The 22,948-nt window shown below is 41.0% G+C and overlaps 1 protein-coding gene across 2 annotated transcripts in view; it reads right to left on the bottom strand.

Annotated features, from left to right (window-relative positions):
• The window catches only part of slco2a1 (solute carrier organic anion transporter family, member 2A1), a 75,534-nt gene extending 53,643 nt beyond the window's left edge, over positions 1-21,891 (bottom strand). The window contains exon 1 of one of the 2 annotated variants that reach the window (XM_079460311.1): positions 21,756-21,891. In XM_079460311.1, the coding sequence (XP_079316437.1) occupies positions 21,756-21,815 (60 nt within the window). In that variant the 5' untranslated portion in view covers positions 21,816-21,891. The remainder of the gene's footprint in view (positions 1-21,755) is intronic. The other variant, XM_079460312.1, reaches the window with a different exon arrangement.
• Positions 21,892-22,948: the final 1,057 nt, after the last annotated feature.

The following is a 22,948-nucleotide window of genomic DNA, read 5'->3' as shown; positions in this document are numbered from 1 at the left end:
CACCTTGTTCCCCCAACTGTCAGCTTAGAACAAATTGCCAGCAAACAAATAAACCAATTCTACGGGATAACACATTTTCTCCTTTGTTATTTTCTCAATCAACTCCTGCTGAGGAGCTCCTTATCCTATATTACATCTTTTTTAACAACACTGAACTATTTAACAGGGTCTCGGCTAGGCCTGTGGCGATAACAACTTTTTGTTTGGCGATTAATTGCATCAGAAACAATTGCCATAGTCAATATTATTGTCATTTTAAAAATATTTTATGCCACTGATTAAGTAATGACATAATATTACAAGAACACCCTTTTACAGACCAAAGACCTTTTATTATAATATTTGCACATTGACATTGGAATGTAAATAATAACTGGAGTGTAAATATTTAAAATCAATTAAGCCGACACTTCCAGTCCATAATTATAATTGGTTGAATTACATTACAAACTGTTTTGATGAAGTTTAGGGTAAGCAGAGCCCTTGATATGTCAACCATGGAGAGGTCCACACTACTGTATGTCATCGTGTGGCCGTTTAAAATACACTTGCCCAAATGAGCAATGAAAAACAATGTCTCTTTATCTGGAACGACTTTTCCATTTGTGAAGTGCCCTTCAAAGGAACAAAAACTGTGCATGAAATTTGTCTGGTGTTTTCATACATGTGACATGTCATATGTAACTTAACTGTCTGTAAGACCTCTCTCACGCTCCTAATGCGGCTTTTGTTTTAATCAGCTGTGTTGCTGTTTTTGTCACCTCCGTATTTAAACTGCAATAGAGTGTCTTGTAAAGAAAACTACCGCCATCATTAGCCAGTTTTCTACGGCACCACCTGTCGAGCCCGCCCACATCCCTGTGTGCTCCCCGCCTTTTCTCCTCTGTCTGAAGCTGATTTTTGCAAGGTCATTGGTTCCAACCACCCTACCACCTGCCCACTGGATCCCATCCCCACCCATCTCCTCCAGCCCATCTCTCCAACAGTTGTGCCTGCTCTGACCCAAATCATCAACTCTTCGCTCACCACTGGGACATTTCCCACAGCGTTCAAAGAGGCCTGCATCACACCGCTACTGAAGAAACCCACCTCGACCCTACACTGCTAGAAAACTACTGGCCGGTTTCCCTTCTTCCCTTCATTGCCAAAGCTCTGGAGCGAGTTGTGTTCAACCAGCTCTCCTCCTTTCTCATGCGAAACAACCTCCTGGACTGCAATCAGTCTGGTTTCAAGAGCGGTCATTCCACAGAGACTGCACTGCTCTCAGTCATCGAAGCCCTGAGACGGGCAAAAGCATCATCTATGTCATCTGTGCTCATACTACTGGATCTGTCTGCTGCTTTTGATACTGTGAATCATCACATCCTCCTGGCTTCGCTCAGTGCTTGGACCGCTTCTCTTTTCCATTTACATGACATCCCTCGGCTCGGTCATTCAGAAGCATGGCTTCCCCTATCACTGCTATGCGAATGACACACAACTCTACTTGTCATTTCAACCGGACGATCCGACGGTCTCTGCTTGCATCGCGGCATGCCTGAGTGACATCTCGCTTTGGATGAAGGATCATCGCCTGCAGCTGAACCTTGCAAAAACGGAACTGCTTGTGATCCCAGCCAACCCAAAGATTCACCACAACGTTGCCATTCAACTAGGCTCATCAGCTATTACACCGTCCAGCACAGCCAGATACCTGGGGGTGGTAATCGATGATCGGCTTAACCTCACAAGTCATGTTGCCAGCACCACCCGGTCCTGTAGATTCATCCTCTACAACATTAGGAAAATTAGACCTTTCCTATCTGAGCACTCTACGCAAGTCCTAGTCCAGGCTCTTGTCCTATCCAAATTGGATTATCGCAATGCACTTCTGACTTCCTGCTTGCACAATCAAAGCTCTCCAGATGATCCAGAATGCGGCGGAAAGAGTGGTCTTCAATGAACCGAAGAGAGCGCATGTTAATCCGCTCTTCATCAGGTTACACTGGCTCCGTTTTGCCGCCCGTATAAAGTTCAAAGCTATGCTCCTGGCCTACAAGACCACCACCGGGTCTGCACCATCGTATCTTCACTCACTAATGCAGATCTATGTTCCTGCCAGATCACTGCGGTCTGCAAAGGAACATCGACTAGTGATACCATCCCAAAAAGGAAAAAAGTCACTCTCCCGTACCTTCTTCAGATCTGTTCCACATTGGTGGAATGATCTACCTACTGCTACAAGATCAGCAGAATCTGTTGCCATCTTTAAAAAACGCCTGAAACGCATCTCTTCCGTCAAAACGTCGCGGATTGATTTTAACATAATTATTTTCCCTTTCTTTCTTCTTTTTTTTTTAAATACTAACCTCACTATTCTTAACTTTGTATACTGTGCTAGGCTTTAATGGACTAGTTTTGATGCACTTATATATTCTGTTGCCTATGTTGTTATAATTGCTTCCAATGTTTCCTCACCTGTAAGTCGCTTTGGATAAAAGCGTCTGCTAAATGAATAAATGTAAATGTCTTGTTCAAGCGCTCCTTTGTTTTCATATCGGAGTGTGAGCTTTGCGGCTTTTACACCAGTTGATTACTATTCCGAACTGGCTTTCTTCATCAGGATAACACAGTTTAACTATTCAAGGCTTTTCACCTGCCACTGTCTGCCCTGTGTGCGCCTGTGCTTGTGATTTTGTGTGCACGCGAGCCTAGGTTTTGACACACAGACACAGGGCAGCACTAACAGAGACAGCAGATCGGATACAATGTTGAAATGTTTTTATGTAAACAATGCATATAAACACAATCACCAAAAACTACAGACGTCAAGTTTATATATCGCACGATAAGTCGATAAATTGACTATCGCGACGCGGCCCTCTCTGCCTTGCTTAATACCCACTAAACGTATGTTGTTGCGTCTTGTCTTTCAAGCTCTCATTTTCTGGTTTGATCACTTTAATGACACCATCAAGCCGGTGCACTTTGTCTTCTGTCGGCCTCCATTACTCTTCCCAAGAGACTGCTCATAGTAGAGTGCATGCTTTCAATTGAAATTTGCAATTCGGCCGTTTTTGAGTATTTTTTTGTGAAAGGATATTGTTGCCCTCTTGTATTTCTTTCAGAAGTACCGCAAGCATCTCTTCAGATTGATGAGCTGCTCTATTCATATGCGTTTCATTTTCGTTTAGTTCTGCCAGCCGGGCATCCTCTTTTGGGAGTCTTTCTTTGGTTTGGAATGAAGATCCATTTAAAGTTATGAAGGCTGATCATAAAAGGTCTGAATCCTCTTATAAAAAAAGTATGCAGTGTTGTTATTAGTTACAATTGGTATTCTTATTGAGGAGCTTTGTTCTTGACGTCTGTTCAGCTTCCTGACCCCTCTTAATTAATTATCAGTCTGTCTGGAAACAATGTCTTGTTGAGCAGGTACCAGGGTGATTTAATGCACCCCTGTCATGAAACTGACAGGAAACAGAACCCAGATGCAGACAGCTCTCAACCAAAAAACACTTTAATTGACGAGGACAAAACATAACTTAAAATCCGTCGAGAGGTAAAACAAGAACAATATACTTCAACATAACAAAACTGAAGACTTAAAACTTAACTTAAAGATAGACCAGGGGCAACAGGACAAGACAGGGATAAAGACAGAACGGTCCAGCCATCTAAGAACACAGCCGACAGCTCACCAGGCACCTCTCCAGAGCAGATCTCCCTGGGGTCCCTCAGGGTCCCTCTCAAGGGTCGAGGTTGTTGGGGTCCCTCTTCAGGGTCGATGTACCCTCCAGGGGTCGATGCTGCCGGGTTCCCTTTAAGGGTCTACGCCACTGGATTCCCATCAGGAGTCGATGCCAACGGGATCCGCACCAGAGTCTGTTCCTGTCTGTGATCGACCTTAGTGTTTCCCAGTCTGCGGGCTCACCAGGGGATGTTCCTGTGTGTGGCTCTCATGTGCATGTTCCTGTCTCCGGACCTTGAGTGTTTTTCTGTCTGTGGGTCCCCCAGGGTATGTTCCTGGGTGTGGGCCTTCAAGCTAATGTTCCTAACTGCAGCCCACCTGTGGGTGTTCCTGTCTCTGGGCCGCTAGTATGTTCCTGTCTGCAGGCCCCCCAGAGGATGTTCCTGGGTGTGGACCTTTTGGACAATGTTCCTGTTTTGGACTTTTAGTTATTTGCACTCTTTTGTTTTCGATTTTTAAATGTTCTTGCTGTGTACCCCCTTGGGGCTGCCAGGTGGCGTCTCTTGGGGGAGGGGTACTGTTATGAACCTGCCTTCCTAGCAGTTCATGAAGGGATCAAATCAAGATGAAAATGGCCGCCGTGAGGCTTGCCACAGTACCAGCAGTGTTCCTGTTTGTCAATCTAATATTTGCGTTACTTGTTTGTGAAGTGTCATGCTTAATCCAGTACACCCGATCGGAGCTCCTAAACCGAAGACACACTTCTCACAGTGATCTAGGTCCTTCTACATCCTTGCTGGAGAAATTAGAGGAATTAAACATATCAAGCCACTCAACACCATGGCTGCCGACCAAAAAAGGCAGTCGCTCAGGAACCCTTGCTAGGTTCAGGAGACGCCCTCACCGGCCACCGCTCCCAGCCCTTTTGCTGTCAAACGTTAGATCCCTCCGGCACAAAATGGATGAACTCCAACTTATGTTACAAACCAACAAAGACTACAGTGACTGCTCTGCCATCTGCCTGACAGAGACCTGGCTGGATCAATCAGTACCTGACCAAGCGGTAACACTTTCAGGTTTCACATTACACCGTGCCGATAGATCACCCAAACTATCGCACAAGTCTAGAGGTGGTGGTATTTGCATAATGATCAATCAACGTTGGTGTACAAATTCTACAGAACTCACACATGTATGCTCACCTCACCTGGAATACCTCACTGTCAAATGCAGACCATCATTTCTCCCACGGGAGTTCACGTCAGTAATCATGATCTGTGTGTACATTTCACCTGAGGCCAACGCTATCACTACCATAGCCGAGTTAGCCAACTACGTCTCCTCAGTGGAAAATATACACTCGGACGCAGCAGTCATCGTCCTCGGGGACTTTAACCATACTAATCTGTCGTCTGAGCTCCCTGGCTACCATCAGCAGGTAGTCTGCCCCAGCAGAGAAACCAACACTCTGGACCACTGCTATATCACCATCAAAGAGGCTTACCGTGCTTTCCCGAGGGCTCCGCTGGGCAGGTCCGACCATGCAATGTTGCTGCTAATTTCACAATACAGACAAAAAGTTAAATCCTCCAAGTCACCATCTAAATTTGTCCGGTGTTGGTCCCCTGAGGCCATCGAAAAACTTTGTGGTTGTTTCGCGTGCACAGACTGGGAAGTTTTCCATGCTGCAGGCGATCTCCATGACGTCACCGACGCAATAACGTCATATGTAAATTACTGTGTGGACCTGTGCATACCAATCAAAAAATTCAAATGCTATAATAACAACAAACCGTGGTTTAATAAAGACATTAAACAGTTAAGAAAGGAGAAAAATGCAGCTCATCTATTAGGAAACAAAGAACAATATATGGCTTCCAAATACAAACTGAGATCTGCAATAAGAAAAGCCAAATCCAACTATGCTACTAAACTAGAAGAACAAATCACCTCTAATGATACACCTTTTATCTGGAAAAAACTTCAAAACATGACAAATTACAAACAGAAACCCACCCCCATACCTGACGGTGATAATCAGCTTTGTGATACACTCAACTTTTTTATGGGAGGTTTGAGCAGGTGAGGGCTAAACCACCATCTCCCCCCGTCTCCCCTCCCCCCTTACCATTTGCGAGGAGGAGGTGAGGAGCATCTTCAGGGGACTTAAGAGGAATAAAGCCCCTGGTCCTGACAACATCAGCCCCACCGTTCTCCACCACTGTGCTGCAGAACTGACTGGGGTCTTCGCCGACATTTTCAATACCTCCCTCTGTCAAAACTTAGTACCCAAGTGCTTCAAAGAATCCATTATCATCCCGGTTCCCAAGACCAAGACCAAGACCATCTCCTGCCTCAATGATTACAGGCCCATTGCCTTGACATCAGCAGTCATGAAATCACCTAAAAACCATTACCACCCCCCTCATGGACCCATTCCAATTTGCATACAGAGCCAACAGGTCAGTTGAGGACACCGTCAATTTAGCAATTCATCACATACTGAACCACCTTGAGTCCGCAAATACATATGCCCGCATCCTGTTTATGGATTTCAGTTCTGCATTCAATACAATAAACCCGGCCAAACTGTTTAATATATCATTGGACATTAATATCGATCCATGCATCTGTCACTGGATTTACAGTTTTCTCTGGAACAGGCAACAGAGGGTAAAGATTAACAAATATACATCCTCCCCTCTGTTCCTCAGTACAGGCGCACCCCAAGGTTGTGTTCTCTCACCCTGGCTATTCTCTCTCTACACAAAACAGCTCACATCACACTATAGTTCTGTCAACCTATATAAATATGCAGACGATACCACCATCATAGGACTCATCACCAACAACCAAGAAACCGAATACCGTGCACAGATCAACCAAGCAGTGACCTGGTGTACAGACCATGATCTCCTACTCAATACATCAAAAACAAAAGAACTCATCGTAGACCTACAACGTCAACCATCCCCCAAAACTCCTGTGCTCATTGAAGGTGAACCCCTCTCTATCACTGATACATTCAAATTCCTTGGGACCCATATCAGCAATAACCTCAAATGGAAAATCAACACAGATCATATCTACAAAAAAGCCCAGCAAAGACTTTTCCATCTCCGACAGCTCAAGAAGTTCAGAGTAAGGTTTCATATCCTGCTCCGCTTCTACACGGCCATCGTTGAAAGCGTCCTCACCTCATCCATCACAGTTTGGTATGGCAGTCTTGACTCACTTTCCCGGAAGAAATTACAGCGCATCATCAACAGAGCATCCAAAGTCATTGGTTCACCTCTACCATCCCTTGAATCACTCTACTACAAACGGACACTACGCAGAGCCCACAAGATAATTTCTGATACCACCCACCCTGCACGCTACGCCTTCCAGCTACTGCCCTCTGGGAGGCGTTACAGGACAATCGCCTCCAGAACAACTCGCTTCAAAAACAGTTTCATCCCAATTGCTATAAACTTTTTGAACTCTGAACGCTGAGGCCTGTGGATTGAGCACGACCACTTATGTGTTATTGTGTATTTATGTGTTTGTCTGTATGTATATGTATGTTATTTTATAGGCTTATTGTTTGTTTAATGTAATGTTGGAACCTGTACCAAAGAGCTGTACTGAAAACAAATTCCACCAGCTTGGCTGTGTGGTCATTAATAAATCAAATCAAATCAAAATCATGACAGCCCAATTTCTTGTGTTTTGTTTTGGAAGCACATTGCTTGTACCATGTGCTCTCACATCCTCAGCCCCACCCCCTCATTTCCTTATTCCTTATGCCATCATTAGTTTATGCCTTTCACCTCTGCCCTCATTACCTCCCCTTAGTTTCTTCCCTATTTAAAGCCTGCATGTTTTCTGTCTTGTGCTGGACCGTCTTGTTAGTCCCGTAAGTTCTTTAGTTAAAAGTTTAGTTTTGTATTTTATCCTGTTATGTTCTGATCTTGATTCTCCCCTCGAGGGATTTTTCTGTTCAGATCTTCATTTCTTGTTTTAATTCTGTTTGAATAAATTAGTTTTGTATAAGAGCTGTCTGCATCTGGGTTCTGCTTCATGCACTTCATGACAAACCCACAGCACTGTAAAAACTGTATTTAACACTGTAACAGAGACGAGCTCCGCTATTCCCTCCTCGGACCATCGGAGGGAGCCCTCTCCCGAATACTGACTAATTACATTTCCTATTACCCGCACCTTGGACTGATTACTATACCAGCTGATAGTCGTCACTGGGATTTATATATACTCACTTACCTCTCAGCTACCTCTCAGCTCATTGCAAAGTCTTGTTTTACCGTGGTGAGCTTTTCTACTAGTCTGACTGTCTGTTGAAGTCCTGTCTTATATTCATTATTGACCCGTTGCTGCCTGCCTCTGACCCTTGTCTGTTATATTGTTCAGTGAGTGATATCTGCCTGTCCTGAGCTTCTGCCTGCCTACTGTTTACGAGTCTACCTGCTCCTGTTACACCTGTTTACCCCTGTCTGACCCTGCCTGTACGACTATTCTTAATAATGCATGCAAATGGATCCCTGCCAGCCTGATGACTCATTACAAACACACATAAAAATGAAAAAAAAATCATAATTGAAACAACCTCCTTAACATATAAAATAATTTAAAAGTTACATTGCACAACAAACATGCATTCATACATACAATTCTTTATTACAATCAACATACCTCGCTACACTCTCCAAGGGATGAAAATCAAATAACAATCATAATCTTCTAGTCATTATCAAACATGAATGATTGAATGAGGCATTTGTATAGTATTATATTGTGTATTGCTGTACACCCAAAGCGCTCAGCCACAGTACAACGGTGCCAGTGCGCTCACCACACACCAGCTATGGGTAGAGAGGAGAGAGACATAGAGCCAATTCAGAGGGTGAGGATTATAAGGAGGCTTTGATTGACAAGGGCCATTGGAGGGAATCTGACCAGGACACCGGGGTTACACCCCTACTCTTTACGAGATGTGCCATGGGATTTTTATTGACCACAGGAAGTCAGGACCTCAGTTTAACATCTTATACGAAGGACGTTTACATGCGTAAAGTTTAGTCAAATGTGATATAAATGTAAAAAATCCACATTAAAACGATGTAGGCTCAAACAATCAGTGTCTAACAATATTTTAAGTAGCCCCTTACACTCCCACCAATCATGACATGAATACAAGCTCATTCACTCATACATGATTTTACATTTTAAGGGCCATTTAATAATCCACTTTATGCAAGAAAACATGAAATTACATACTTTCAGGTATGAGCACTTACTTTTGAACTATATAATCAAGGATTTAAATTAAGAACAATACTTTCCCATTAATCTCTATTAACTAATTCACACTTTCACTCTTCGCACAAATCCATCACTGTCAATGGTTGTTTCCACTTTTTGTCACTGCCACTGATTTCTCTGAAGCAACCCTTCCTTTATCATGAATACATTGTCCACCTTAAGATTGCCTCGGGCTGTATGCCACTTCTGCTGCAAGGATATGTTCAGAAGATTATCTCTCTTCCAAAACGATTCAATCAGATATTGAATATGGCACCAACACTTAATACTATACACGTCGACACTCATTAAATCCCCTGGAGGCCTAAGCTGACACCTTGTTCAGTGATTTTCACCCATGTGATCCAACAGTATCATTACAGCCTGTCTTGAAGATATCTCAGCTTGGATGAAAAAACACATGTTGCAATATCAGTCGAGAATAAAACAGACTGTTGAGATTCTTTAGTTTTATATGAATCATTGAACAAAACAAAGGTATATAATAGTACAAAAAAGATTTTATAAATACAGTAAAACATTTCTGTAATATTAATTTTCCGTTCACTACCCTCTACCTGTGTTATACTTTCATTTGCAGAGAGATAATGTGTCTTATTTTTAAGAAAGTCAAAAATGGCATCTAAAGCAGCTAAACAAGCAAAGAAAGATACCACCGCTAAAGATGTCACACTTGCGACTCACAGGGATGTTAACATGTCTGCCCTGACTTTCTTGTTGGAGGATCACAGAGCAGCTATTTCTACTGAATTAAAAATGACTCTAACATCTTTAGAGGTAAAAAATTACTTTGTTCAGGCAGTGTCAGACCATGGATCACAAATAACATCTTTGGAGTCTAACACAGACCTCCTCGGCGAACGAATCAACTCGCTGGAAGCGACATGTGATGAACTGACGGAGAACTACGCTAATCTCAAAGCCAAAACAGCGGACTTGGAGGGCAGTAGTCACCGTAACAATAAAAAGGATTATTGGCTTACCGGAGTCTATGGAGGGCCCTCGACCCACAATGTTCTTTTCTGAGAATCTATCAGAAATTATGGGCGATCAGATTCTGCCGCCTCTCCCGGAGCTTGACAGGGCTCATCGGGCTCTAGTTGCTAAACCAAAGCAGGGAGGTAAGCCGAGAACGGTACCAGGTTAAAGAGGCAGTGATACCAGAGGCCTGTAAGACAAGGGGCACGTTGCAGTATCGTTGTAAGCCGATCAAAATGTATGACGATTACAGTCCGGAAGTCCTAGAACAGTGTGGTCAATACCGTGGGGTAATGGCAGTGCTTTTTATATACCACATTAAGTAAATGGCGGATATAAAAAAATAACTGATTTACATTTATGCATTTGGCAGACGTCCATTTTTACATCCATTTTTTTATCCAAAGCGACTTACATTGCATTATCCTTTACATTATACATAGGTATCTGCAATACCCTGGGTTCGAACCCACAACCTTGCATTCTTAACGCAATGCTCTTACCACTGAATTACAGGAAAGCATGCCATCATGTTCTACTGCTAACGTTACCACTCCGGTAGCAGATGACAAGCATCTCGACTACAGTGCCCAACTCTGTGGTGGTGACGAAGATAACGTTACACACCCATGGCCGTATTTGCAAGAAATATTTTCGTACATTGGAGTGAAAAATTCTTCCTACTGGATTAAGTGCCTGCTGTGCTTACCGAGAGTCACTGAAATATTGGCATTCAAAAACTCCCTGTCCAACCTGAAGAAGCACATCGAGGTAGGTTCAATAAATTTTCATTCAATGAAGCCATAATGTCAACGTTATTTAACATTAATTAGTTATCATATAAGGCTGTTCAGATATCTGGCTAACGTGATGGCAAAGCTAATGTGTGCTAGTTAACTTTTCTGATCAGCCACTGTGCAGATATTTAACAACACCAATGATTTTCCCTCCGAATTAATTCAACACAAAACTCCTAAAAAAAGTGGCGGCCGAATATTTTCTTAGGTAAATTAGCATTACACGGGTGGACGGATATTTTTAGGCATTAATTAGGCTAATTAATGCCATGGCAGGTTACAGACATCTTCAAAAGCACCATGCATTTTGTTGAACTTGAGATTTGCTTTGATTTAATTACCTCAATACTCAATTGTTAGGCTGATGTTATATATTGTGAATGTAGGCTTACATATTGATCAAAGTCAAAGTGCTTTTATTGCCACACAATGAGTTGGTGACATTTTTTTAGAAGGTCAGCTACAAAACAGACAGGAGACAAACGACCAGTTAACACAATACAGTACAAGCTACACAACACCAACAACAGCAATAAGTCCAAGTTAATAGTGTTAGTGACTGGGTGGTAGGGGTGGGCTTCCGTGAGTGTTTATAATTCTTGCAATTAGGCTAAGATAATATAAAATAATGGTAATTTGACTGTTATTGTTGAGTAACTTTTAAACCCTGTAGCTTAAGTTGTTTTGCTTATGAAATGTCTTTCTCTCACTGTTTCAGAGAAAGCATGTAGGCCACCTCAAAAAATGATGAAGAGCTGACATCAAGAAAGAGTAAAAAGGATTCCTGAGACACATCCCACCACCTCCACCACTAGGCAGAACACACTGGTGAACACCAGGTCTCAGAGGTCCATTGACAAAGCTATACTGAAGAATGTGGTCCAAGGGCTCCAGCCATTCCATGTTGTTGAACAACAACCATTTCGAGATTTTGTGAAGGAACTGCAGCCTAATGCTAAAATTATTTCACGGCTGACCCCGTGCTCCATGATTGATGATGCCTCCATGGGAATGAAGAAGGCGGTGACTGAGGCCATGAGGGGAGTAGACCATATCGCCACCCCTAATGACTGCTGGTCTGCCAGAAGATTTTATTGGCGTTACTGGCCATTGCATTGACACCAAAAGTCTCAAAAGATGCTCAGGAGCCCTAGCCTGTAAACAACTGAGAGGTACGTACACTTTTGATGTGTTGGCAAGCGGCCTGAATGACATCCACTGAACACAGGGAAGTTGAGAGAGAGAGCTATTCACCATTAATGATGGGAGAAGTTTATTTTTTATAGAAGTTTGGCAGAAGTTTATGTTGAAAAAGTTCAACCTTCTTGCTCCTGTGCCTGGATATTATGCTTTCACTGTCAGGAAGCCACAATAAATGTCATAATCAAAATTCTAATCGTTCACTTTTTTAAATACCTTTACTTTTACTTTTAATACTTAAGTACATTTTATATCAGACAATTACTTGATACTTGAACACATCAAGTAATATTTTAAAGGGTGGCTTTAACTTCTACCAAAGTCATTTTCTGGTAAGATACTTGTACTTTTACTCAAGTATAGCTTTCATGTACTTTAAGGCATTCTGCCAAGTTATTCAGATTTTCCAGCTATGCCTCCTGAAAATACTTTAGATCATATACTGTCATGTGACATTAGCCAAGGCCTCAATTTCAATTTTCTATAATTTAATGACAAATGTGGCATCCCCGTCTTTAGATAACATTAAGAGACCTTGACTTACCACTCTCAGATGATACATGGAACTGTATTCTTAAGCAGGTTAATTCACCACTTAAGCAGGTTAATTCACCATCTATGTGTGCTAGACATTCACCTGTTCAGTTCTAAGTAGTACATAGAGATCATATATCCAAAGTAAAATTAGCCCAAATGTTTCCCAGCACTAACCCTATGTGTAATAGATGTCAGTGTGCTGAGGGTACTTTAATTCACATGCTCTGGACATGTCCTAAATTAGAGCATTCTAATCAATATTTAACACTCTTTCGGAGGTTCTTCAACACAGACTAGAGCCAAAACCTTGTTGCTCCAGTTGAGTCTTGGCTGTTAACTTCAATGTGTAAAACCTTTTTTTCTTTCTCTTCTCTGTTAGCAAATAGAGCCATTCTGCTGTAGTGGAAATATTTCCACCCACCTATGCACACTCAGTATATTAGATATATGATCTATCTCTACCTGGAAAAGATAAGATAATCTTTAAGAGGATCGGAAAAACATGTTGACCCTTATCTCAAATAACGCACTATTATGGGTAGCTTCTGATTAAAAATGTATATGCAGTATTTTCTAATTATGTATGTATATTTGTATGTCTTTATGTGTATATGTACATATAATTAAATTTTTGTTTCTACGAGTGTATTGTTTGGGTATTTGTATATGTATAGCCCATATATATTTGTTTGGATGTGTACATGTATGTACGGTTATGTTCAAAATACTAGCAGTCCAACATCACTTACCAAATCAGTCACTGATTTTGGTAGAAATTATATTTCTATATGGCAAATATTTTACTAGTAGGTGTAGTAGAGTAATAGAAAACCAACAGACCCAACAGTCATGACATGCATGCTGCTAATTCTGGGTAATTGAATCATTAATTGAAAAGAGCGTGTTCAAAATAAAGTGTGGAGTTCAAATAGAGAGGAAATCATTCTATGAAAAAACTGGAGGACGAAGGCAGCAAATATTGTACGGTTAAGTGCATTTATTTTAATAGAGAAGAATTTAAATATTTATTTTATTTATTTAACCTGACATGTTTACTGTTGCTTTTACATGTTTACATGTTTACTCAAAATGTTTCGTAAAAGTAAAACATATTGTGTTCAGTGGGAAAAAAGTTGTACTTATTTAAACACATTATAATAATTTTAGAGATGGGTTGAACTAACATTAAAAATAGAAAAGACTCGGCAAATGATCAGCTCCAGGGTGACCAAAAAAGGTCTGATGTTACCTGTGAGTACTGTAACAATTAGAAGACGCCTATGTGAAGCCCAGCTATCGACAAGAAGCCCCCAAAAAGTCCCATTGTTCAGAAAACAACATGTGCTGAAGAGGTTACAATTTGCCAAAGAACACAGTATGACACAGAGCCTTACCACAAATAATTTTTTTCTTCCTTTCACACCCTTTCTCTCTCTGCCAGCGGCATCCCAAGATGGAAGAGATCTTCCAGCAACAGCTGACTGAGCAACTGACACAGAGGCAAAACCGTGCAGACTTAGCCATGGATCAGATGCGAGAGGCGATAGCGGCACGGATTCCCCTTCCGGAAGCTCGATCCGCGGCCCACCACCTCCTTACAAAGCTAACGGACCAGAATGACGTGGGGGCGTACCTCCACACCTTCATGGTCATCGCTGCTAGGGAGGTGTGGGACACGTCCGAGTGGGTGATATTCGAAAAGTTCGACCAGACGCTGAAACGGATGTTGCGCCGGGTGGTGGCGGAGGACGGGCGTGTCTGGGACCTGATGTTGCTGTACATTCAGGTACCACAGGCCTCTACCGGCTTCACGCCCTTCAAACTCCTCTTGGGATGACAGCCAAGGGGGCTCCTAGACGTCACTAAGGAGGCATGGGAACAACAGCCGGCCCCCATCGGACCATCATCGAGCACGTACAGCAGATGAAAGACCGCATCGACCGGGTGATGCCCTCGTTAGGGAAGCCGGATGGCACCCACTGCTTCTGTAATGACTTTCAAAGTCTTAATGAGGTCTCCCTCTTTGATGGATACCCCATGCCCCGAGTGGATGATCTCCTGGACCGCCTGGGGAAGGCTCCTTACATCAGCACGTTAGACCTGACGAAGGGGTAGTGGCAGGTACCCCTGGAACTGGACGCACGGGAAAAGACGGCGTTCACACCCCGTCCCGCCATTGGCAGTACTGTGTCCTCCCCTTCGGCCTGCTTGGGGCCCCGGCTACCTTGCAGAGGATGATAGATGTCCTCTTGCGGCCCCATCAGGCCTATGCGGCAGCCTATATATATGACCAAGTCATCCACTTGGAGAGCTGGGAGGACCACCTTGATCGGTTGCGGAGGGTGCTAATCGACCTACGAAAATCGGGACTTACAGCCAACCCTCGGAATATGCCACCTAGGACTTGACGAAGCTCAGTACCTGGGATATCACGTTGGTTGAGGACTAATCCAGCCCCAGAGTAGGAAGGTGAATGCAGTGAGGGATGCCCCCCAGCCAGGGACCAAGACCCAGGTACAAGCTTTCATGGGGCTGGCGGGATATTATAGATGCTTCATCCCAAACTTCTCCCCTGAACGACCTGACCAGAAAGGGTCAGCCAGAGAAGGTTATCTGGACCCGGAAGATGGAGAGGGCATTCCAAGCATTGAAGACAGCCCTAACATCGTCTCCAGTGTTGTATGCTTCCGACTATAGCCGCCCCTTTACACTCCAGACCGACGCCTCAGATACGGGAGTAGGTGCGGTGTTGTCCCAGACTCAAGAGGGTGTGGAACATCCCATCGTATATGTCAGCAGAAGGCTCACCCCCACCGAGTCCCGGTATTCAACGGTGGAGAAGGAGGCCCAGCCATAAAGTGGGCAGTCCTGGAGCTCAGGTACTACTTGCTCGAGAGGAGCTTCACCCTCGTCACGGATCACACCCCCCTGCAGTGGATGGCAAGGGCCAAGGACACCAATGCCCGCGTGACCCGTTGTTTCCTGGCTCTGGTCAGGTTGGATGTCCTGGTCAGGCACCGTGCCCTCAGAGGCACTCCTACACCTGACACCCACCAATCCGCTGGACTTTGCACAGAGCAACCGGCACTTAAAGGCTGAAATAAAAACTCCAAGCGGAAGAACTGAATAATTCTCTAGTGAGGATCTGCATATCATCTACATGACAAGTCTGATTTTTATCTTTTGTACACAATAATATTATTTTACATTGAGAATCCTTCCATTTTTTATATTTTGCATGTTTGTGTGCTCCTGCACGTGTGATGTAAGCAGACTGTACACAAGTTCTATTGCCGCAGATTCACTCTTTAAATAGCCAAAAAGATATAGACCAGGGGCCAGTTGCATAAACTTAGTTTAGAATGTGTCTTAAAAATAATTGCTTAGTCTTACTTTTCAGATTTCAATTAGACAAATCTTCCTTTTTATGTAAATTACTTTAAGAAGTTATGGCCAGTCTTGAAGAAAAAAACTGGATGACTAAAGTCAACTGGCCCCAGGAGTGTCCAGGGTTTAATTTGTGCCGGAACAAGCCGGATCCGGCACCTCAGAAATCCAATCTGGCATCTAATTTCCGCAGATCCCGCTCCTCAGGCGCTAATGGAAAACATTCGAGCTGACCTGTTGCGTCTGGCTGTGCCTGAAATATCCCCCTATAACCTAGTTCACTTTACCCTACATTAGTTAACTAATATAGTCCCCTTGAAGAAGCTAATGAAAATGAACGAAATCTGACCGGAAGCGCTGTGGGTGCCATCTTCTGCAGAGAAGTGAAAATTAATTTACATTCGATTGATGGCTAGCAGCTAGCATTATTACGATACATCATGGGATTGAATGAATGTACTCATCCATTTCCATTATGAATACGACACCACTAAAAATGCATGTGCCCTCAAATAATGCACAATATTAGTGTCACACTTTACAAACGGATCGACACCACAGTTCTCTCCACTATTTTTAATAGTAAGTATTCCACAGGCAAACAGGTAGATATTCTACGGGTAAACAGGTAGGTATTCCAAGGATAAAGGGGTAGGTATTCCAAGGATAAAGAGGTAGATATTCCACAGGCAAACAGATAAGTATTCCAAAGGTAAGTAACGACTGGAACAGCACTAGCAAGACAACTAGACCTGACTACAAACAATGGAAAGGGTGAGTATAAATAGTCCAGGATGATGGGTTGCAGGTGCGGGTGTAATCAGTAGGCTGGGGATAGTAACCGTGGGAAAAGGGACGAGAGCACTGGTGCAGGGGGCTTGGTTGGCCAAGGCGCTGAGTCTGTTACAATATAGGGGGATATTTCCGACACAGCCCAGGTTTCAGTTGGTCAGTGGCTCAGTCCATTTCTGTTCCCTTAAAATAGCAACGCGCCAACAATGCTTCTGAACAAACCTTTGACCATCACACCCATGGGCGCACAAATGGGCGCAAATGCTTTTGCTATTTAAACAACGTGGCACATGGTGTGAAAATTATGTGTAAGGCTGAAAAAACACTTGCTAGGCCCTGTATGAAAGGCCCTGTAGTTTCAAAGAACGTGCCTAAAGATAAATCACATTGTTTGTCCAAACCTGGATTTCTCCCACCTCCCAGCAGCTATTGTGCTACATAAGGAATCCTGCTGGGTGAAGATAATCAGGGGAAGAACTGGCTTTGATGATTCATGCATCACTGCACTTCTATCATGTGTAAACAGTAAAAAATACAAGGCCAGTGTTCCAAATCATTTTTGCATACCCTTTGCAACACATCTTCAAAATATAGGAGCTCTTTTTTTCAACTAGGCCTACTAAAGGAGTAAAATACTTTTTGCTATCCAAAACAATATTCCAACGTTCACGCTGTTTATATTTATAGTAAATGCATTAGAACACATCTGTACTTTAATCAGCTTGCAAAAAAAAATATTGTATTTCATCTGTTTAGCTATTGTTTTTGCTAACTGGAGGTGAAGGGCACTGCACATTACATGAACATTTGTAGTGATAAGAAACATCACAGTAAAAAATAACTTGATGTCATATTTAATTCCCCTGTGGATGGCTTAACGTTGGTGTGTGTAATTATTTTGAGGCTTTATTGACAGAAATGCAATATAATATACATAACTTCATAGGTGTATAAAGGACATAATGAACCGTTTCTAACCGTTTTTATTCTTAGTCTTAGAATGAGCTATATCTATCTACATTAGTGTTTCCACTAGGATTTTGTGGAATTGTAGAGCTGGATGACACCACATGACAATTAACATAGTAGTGACGTCATCTCAAAGTTGAAACTAAAGTTGCAACTTTAGCTTCAACTCTATGAACATTTTGTCATTTTACACAACTTATTGCCTAATAAAGCTGTTCTCATTTACATATTATCTGTGTCTGTTGTCAGTATAGATTTATAATTGCGACATCATTCGACAAAATCACTACCAAACCTTGAAGAGCTAAGATTTTCGGCTATATTCTTTTACACAGCCTCTGTCTGTGTAACCATGTGAGCTTATTTGCAGACAGACTGTGTTTGTTCATGTTTATATCCAAACAGTCAGAAACAGCTGCTCGTTTAAAGATGTTATCTGATTAAAAATCAAATCCGAATAAAAACGCTCCATATAAACATGTAAATCAGATTTGAAATGCCCAAATCAATTGAAATTTCAGTCGGATTGTAAAGGGGTGATCTATGCCGTTTGCAATCCGCTTGATAGGATATGTAAACACTCGATCCTATAAAAAAGCAAAGTAGGAAGTTGTGCGCTTATGTCGATGGGTGGTACAGACGTAAGGGGGTATGATGCACGGAACGGATAATTATAATGATACCTGCGTCCACAGTGCCCATGTCTGTTTAACATTAATGCTGATAAATGAATCTGCATATTATCACTTCTAAAGTTCGGTATTAGCCGTTGCTAAACATTTATTTTAACAATTGTTTGCCTGCAGATGCTCTGGTAGGTCTTGGTAGTTTTGTCATGGTTTTACCATGGTAAACCAAATCGGATGTGCTTGCGCTTCATTGGCACGAGACATTACTCAGTTGCAATTGCATTACAGAGTCAACTATTCTTTTTCCCAGTAAAGATACATTTATCTTCGTGACACATCACAGTTTGCATACTCCCAAGAGCAATGATAATGAATGATAATACTGTGTACTCGTGTAAGACATTTGTAAGATTTATATGGCAGTCTTAAGTAACCTTTTCTTTATTTCTTTGTCAAAAATCTTAAATTGACCTATAGTCCAAATATTGTCTCTCTCTACACTTCAACACTCTACAAATCTTGGGAACAGCAAACAATGTCATTTTGAAACTTCAGCCTTCATTCAACATTTAACTAAAGCTGTTAAAATATGTCATGATCACTTCTAACATTTAATTAGGAATGATTACACTTCATTAGGAAAAGCAGAACCGCGAGATAATAAAAACCTGTCCAAACTGCATGTTTACCAATATTTCCTGTCAGTCTAATATATGCTCCATTAAGCCTAGTTAAATCTCAACATTGTTTTTTAGGGAGCCCAAGTAACTGAACGGCATGTTCTACACCTTCCTTCCACATGTCATCACTGCCTGATGACTCCCCCAGGTAAACAAAACACACATACATAAACACAAGCAAAACCTGTTCATGAGCAGATATGTATACGTACAGTAACAAATATTCAGTACACTCAGGCATGCATGCATCACAACCTACTAAAAACACACGAGGTATATCTGAGTGCATTTATAAGTTGCGTGTTTATGTGTCACAAAGATCCAAATGTACAATAAACTTTAAAATCTCTTTATTTAAACGGACCCATCCACAGGTCTGTAAATACACCTGTGACACAAAAACTTAAAACTATAGAGTGGGCTAAACTAAACTGACACTTGAAACTCTGGAATTATGAACACTTTTCTTCATTGGAATTGTTTCTGCACAACATGGCAATTTTAGCAATACTTCTTCTCTTCACAATAGCCTATGCAATATATTCAAGGTGGATGTTAACACTTAAATAAGGAAACAAGAGCTGCAAATCAAGTAAAACCAGTGTCCCAGCAAACACATACGTTCTGACGACGTCACCAGTTCGTCTTCATTTGGTCACCTTGACATTACTTCATATACATTCTGAGGACATCTTGGCAACATTCCATTTCGTATCATTTTTGCGAACTTTCCAGAAATGTTGTAGCCATGTCCTCAAATAACGTTGTGAATTAATCCCATGGAGAAAGTTGTAGAGACGTGGTATACTGGTCTTCAGATATCCTGGACACTGGTCATTTGATTAATGAATTTGATTAATTTGGTAATTTCTATTTATTATGTTATATTTATGTTACATTTATGATCAGAGTGAAATCTGTTATATTGTCAAAATGAATGCTATTAATCCGACTTTTCACAGCTGTTAAACTTTTTTTAAACTGAGTTTAAAATGGCCGTAAATTTGATTTTGACATTGGTGGGGACATAAATAAAATTTGTCTGCAGAGCCGCATTGTCACTAAAGTTTAGTGCTGTTTACTTGAATAATTTAAACAAGTATATAATAAATTAACAATACTTAAAATAGTTTTATTTCAAATAGTTTTCTACACTGTTCTTCATGCTACCCTGTCTATTGCTGTCTAGAGCAGGATCAGTTTCCTTAGAAATACACCAGAATATACAATTACCCACTCAGTATTACAGTCTTGATAAAACTCCTTTTTATATTCATAGCCTACATATTTATGACTACATTGTTAAAACTACTGTGTGTATGACTGAGTGCTTAGACCTCTATAAAGGTGAAACATTTATATAATGCACAACAAATAACAAAATCATGTTTTAAAAGCCTAGTCACCTGTGACCCTGCATCTGTCTCTCCACCTGGGCTACAGCTTTACAGCTTACCTAATAAAATGACCAAATTGGTGTTGCATGGCATCTAAACAATTCAAAGCTCTCGTTTTAAACACACACTGAGAGCCTACTGTAGATTCTTAACCTCACATTTACAACAGTTCTGAATTTCACACCTTATATACTACTATGTCACTTTGACCTCATCTGTGACCCTGCTTCTGTCACCTGACCTGACAAAATAATGCAAATAAATAATAATACATTATTAGCTTAATGCTCACAAAATACTATTTTTTAATTAAGGTTATAGTATTGAGTGGTTATATGTAGGTGCAGATTAACTGGTAGGTCGAAATTATCGGTTGGGACAATTTAGTGTTCCCTGAATATTGGTCCCTGCCGTATCTACCCAAATTGACGCCCTTGGAACACAGTTTGAATTGTTGTATTTACCTAATGCGCGCGCTCTTCTCTGTTCTGCAAACAGCCGCTTGCAACACATAAATATCAACGGTCATTTCGTTTTACCTCACTGCATGATATTTTACTTGAGTGGTTTATTAATATTCTTTCTTTACTTTATACCTTAGAGATGTGAGAGTAAACACATATTTTATTGATTTTCCATCGATTCCGTCTTAATGAACAGACCCTAACGTTTGTGAGTGTGACTTAAGATGCTTTTGATGAATCTTTATACTTTGTATAATACATATTTAAGGAGAAATTATTCAAATTATGCATCAAAATTCATCTTTAATACACAGATTAAATCGCAAATTAATGTAATCCTCGCTGTGGACTCACACTGAAATAGTAAACCCCAAGGAGCGCAAGCTCCCAGAAAGAGGGAGAAGCGAAGCCTTTTGCACGTGTTTTTACACGCGACGTGTTAACGGCCCTAACATTTCTATGATTAAACATTTATCTAACATTAAACATTCAACTAACGTTACTTACATCACCGCTCTTTCACAGTTAAAGTGGACCTCAGCCTTGGCAGTCATTAATATACCCACAGGACATGCATGCACGGTGGCAGAGTAGTGAACTATATTACTATTACTGTTCATTTGATGGGTAAAATAATGGAGTAGCCTACTCAAACAGGAATTGTTTATTTTATGGTTTGACTTAATTGGAGTATGTTTGTTCAATACAAATATTCATAATAATGAAACCAATACACAACAAAAAGTGCCCTGTATATGGCTTTTAAATGTGTCTAAAGTGTCTACTGAACAAATATACAAGAATTTACATAATTAATCGTACATCGTTTTAATGTTAATAAGACTAATATTAACTTATAATTAAAATGTAAAAATATATCCAATAGTGTATTTATAACCCAATAATATTAACAGCAAGAAGGTGGTGATATTTTACCTTAATGTTGCAAAAAAACGCTGGTTTGTGTTTCTTGATGTCTTTGGCGCATAACTCCATGGTTTCTTGTAAACTTGTCAAGTTGGTTGTAAGGCTTGTTACAACCGGAATGAACGAGAGACCATTCTACTGCTCTGATCTCCTATGGGGGATTTAATGCCTATCATCGGTCGGGTTTCGAGAAACCGCCCCATTCCCCAACCCCGCCTACCACTCCACGCGCCATTGTTTGGGCGATGTTATATTTGCTAAGCGATTTAAGTACTACAAACTTCACGGAGTCACTGGGGCACAATCCTTTAGCTGTTTAAATGGATTGCATTGCACGAGCATAACAAGACAGATACATGATATTTAGATATAGATGAGATCATTTTGGTAGATGTTTGACTAAAAACTGCTCCGGAGAAAATGGAACCAATATTCTGCTGTGTATATTTTCTCAGTTTAATGTGCTTTCCAAGATTTAAAGTATGTTTCCTCATTTGTGTAACAGACTTTGGATTAATACAGCTGTGTAATGTTTCTGTCAATTGATAATAAGACCAGTGTATTATAACGAACTAAAAAGAGAAATATGGACAAGGTGATATTTTTGTGTTGCTATTTCATCACTCCGAGCTTATTTATAAATCAATCAAATGATATTTTAAATATGTTTCCATTACAGTTTAAGAGTAAATTGAAAATCAGAATGTATTTGATTCGAGTGTAATGAAAACAACAGGCTAGATGCTATTTTTTCAAAGACGATATATATATATATATTCAATATATATATATATCGAAGCGAAAACACAAAATATATGCAGTTGTGTTCGCTATGCTACTTGCCATACATCTGATGGCCATAACAAACAGAAAACCTTCACAGTCCAGTTTTGGCATGTTTGTTAACATAATGCCCTTTCTTCTAATCTTATGTTGATAGTTATAGGCTCCCTTAACTTTGATAAGGAGGCATCAATGGATTTTTGCTGTCCTGCACTTGTACATATGTGACACAAATATAATCAAACAAACCATCAGTATTCTATTTATTATTAACACCCTTTTTATGGCACATTACATTAAAATGTTGTTGATCGTTTAGTGACTTTTTTTCTTACCCATTATTGCATTAATGACACAACAAAGTGAGGGGGTTCTTTGAATAGTGACACTCACCAAATCAAAGCTGGAAGAAAAGATTG

Source organism: Barbatula barbatula (assembly GCF_947034865.1).
Source record: "Barbatula barbatula genome assembly, chromosome: 7".
Lineage (NCBI taxonomy): Eukaryota > Metazoa > Chordata > Actinopteri > Cypriniformes > Nemacheilidae > Barbatula > Barbatula barbatula.
This window is presented reverse-complemented; position numbering and strand designations above follow the sequence as displayed.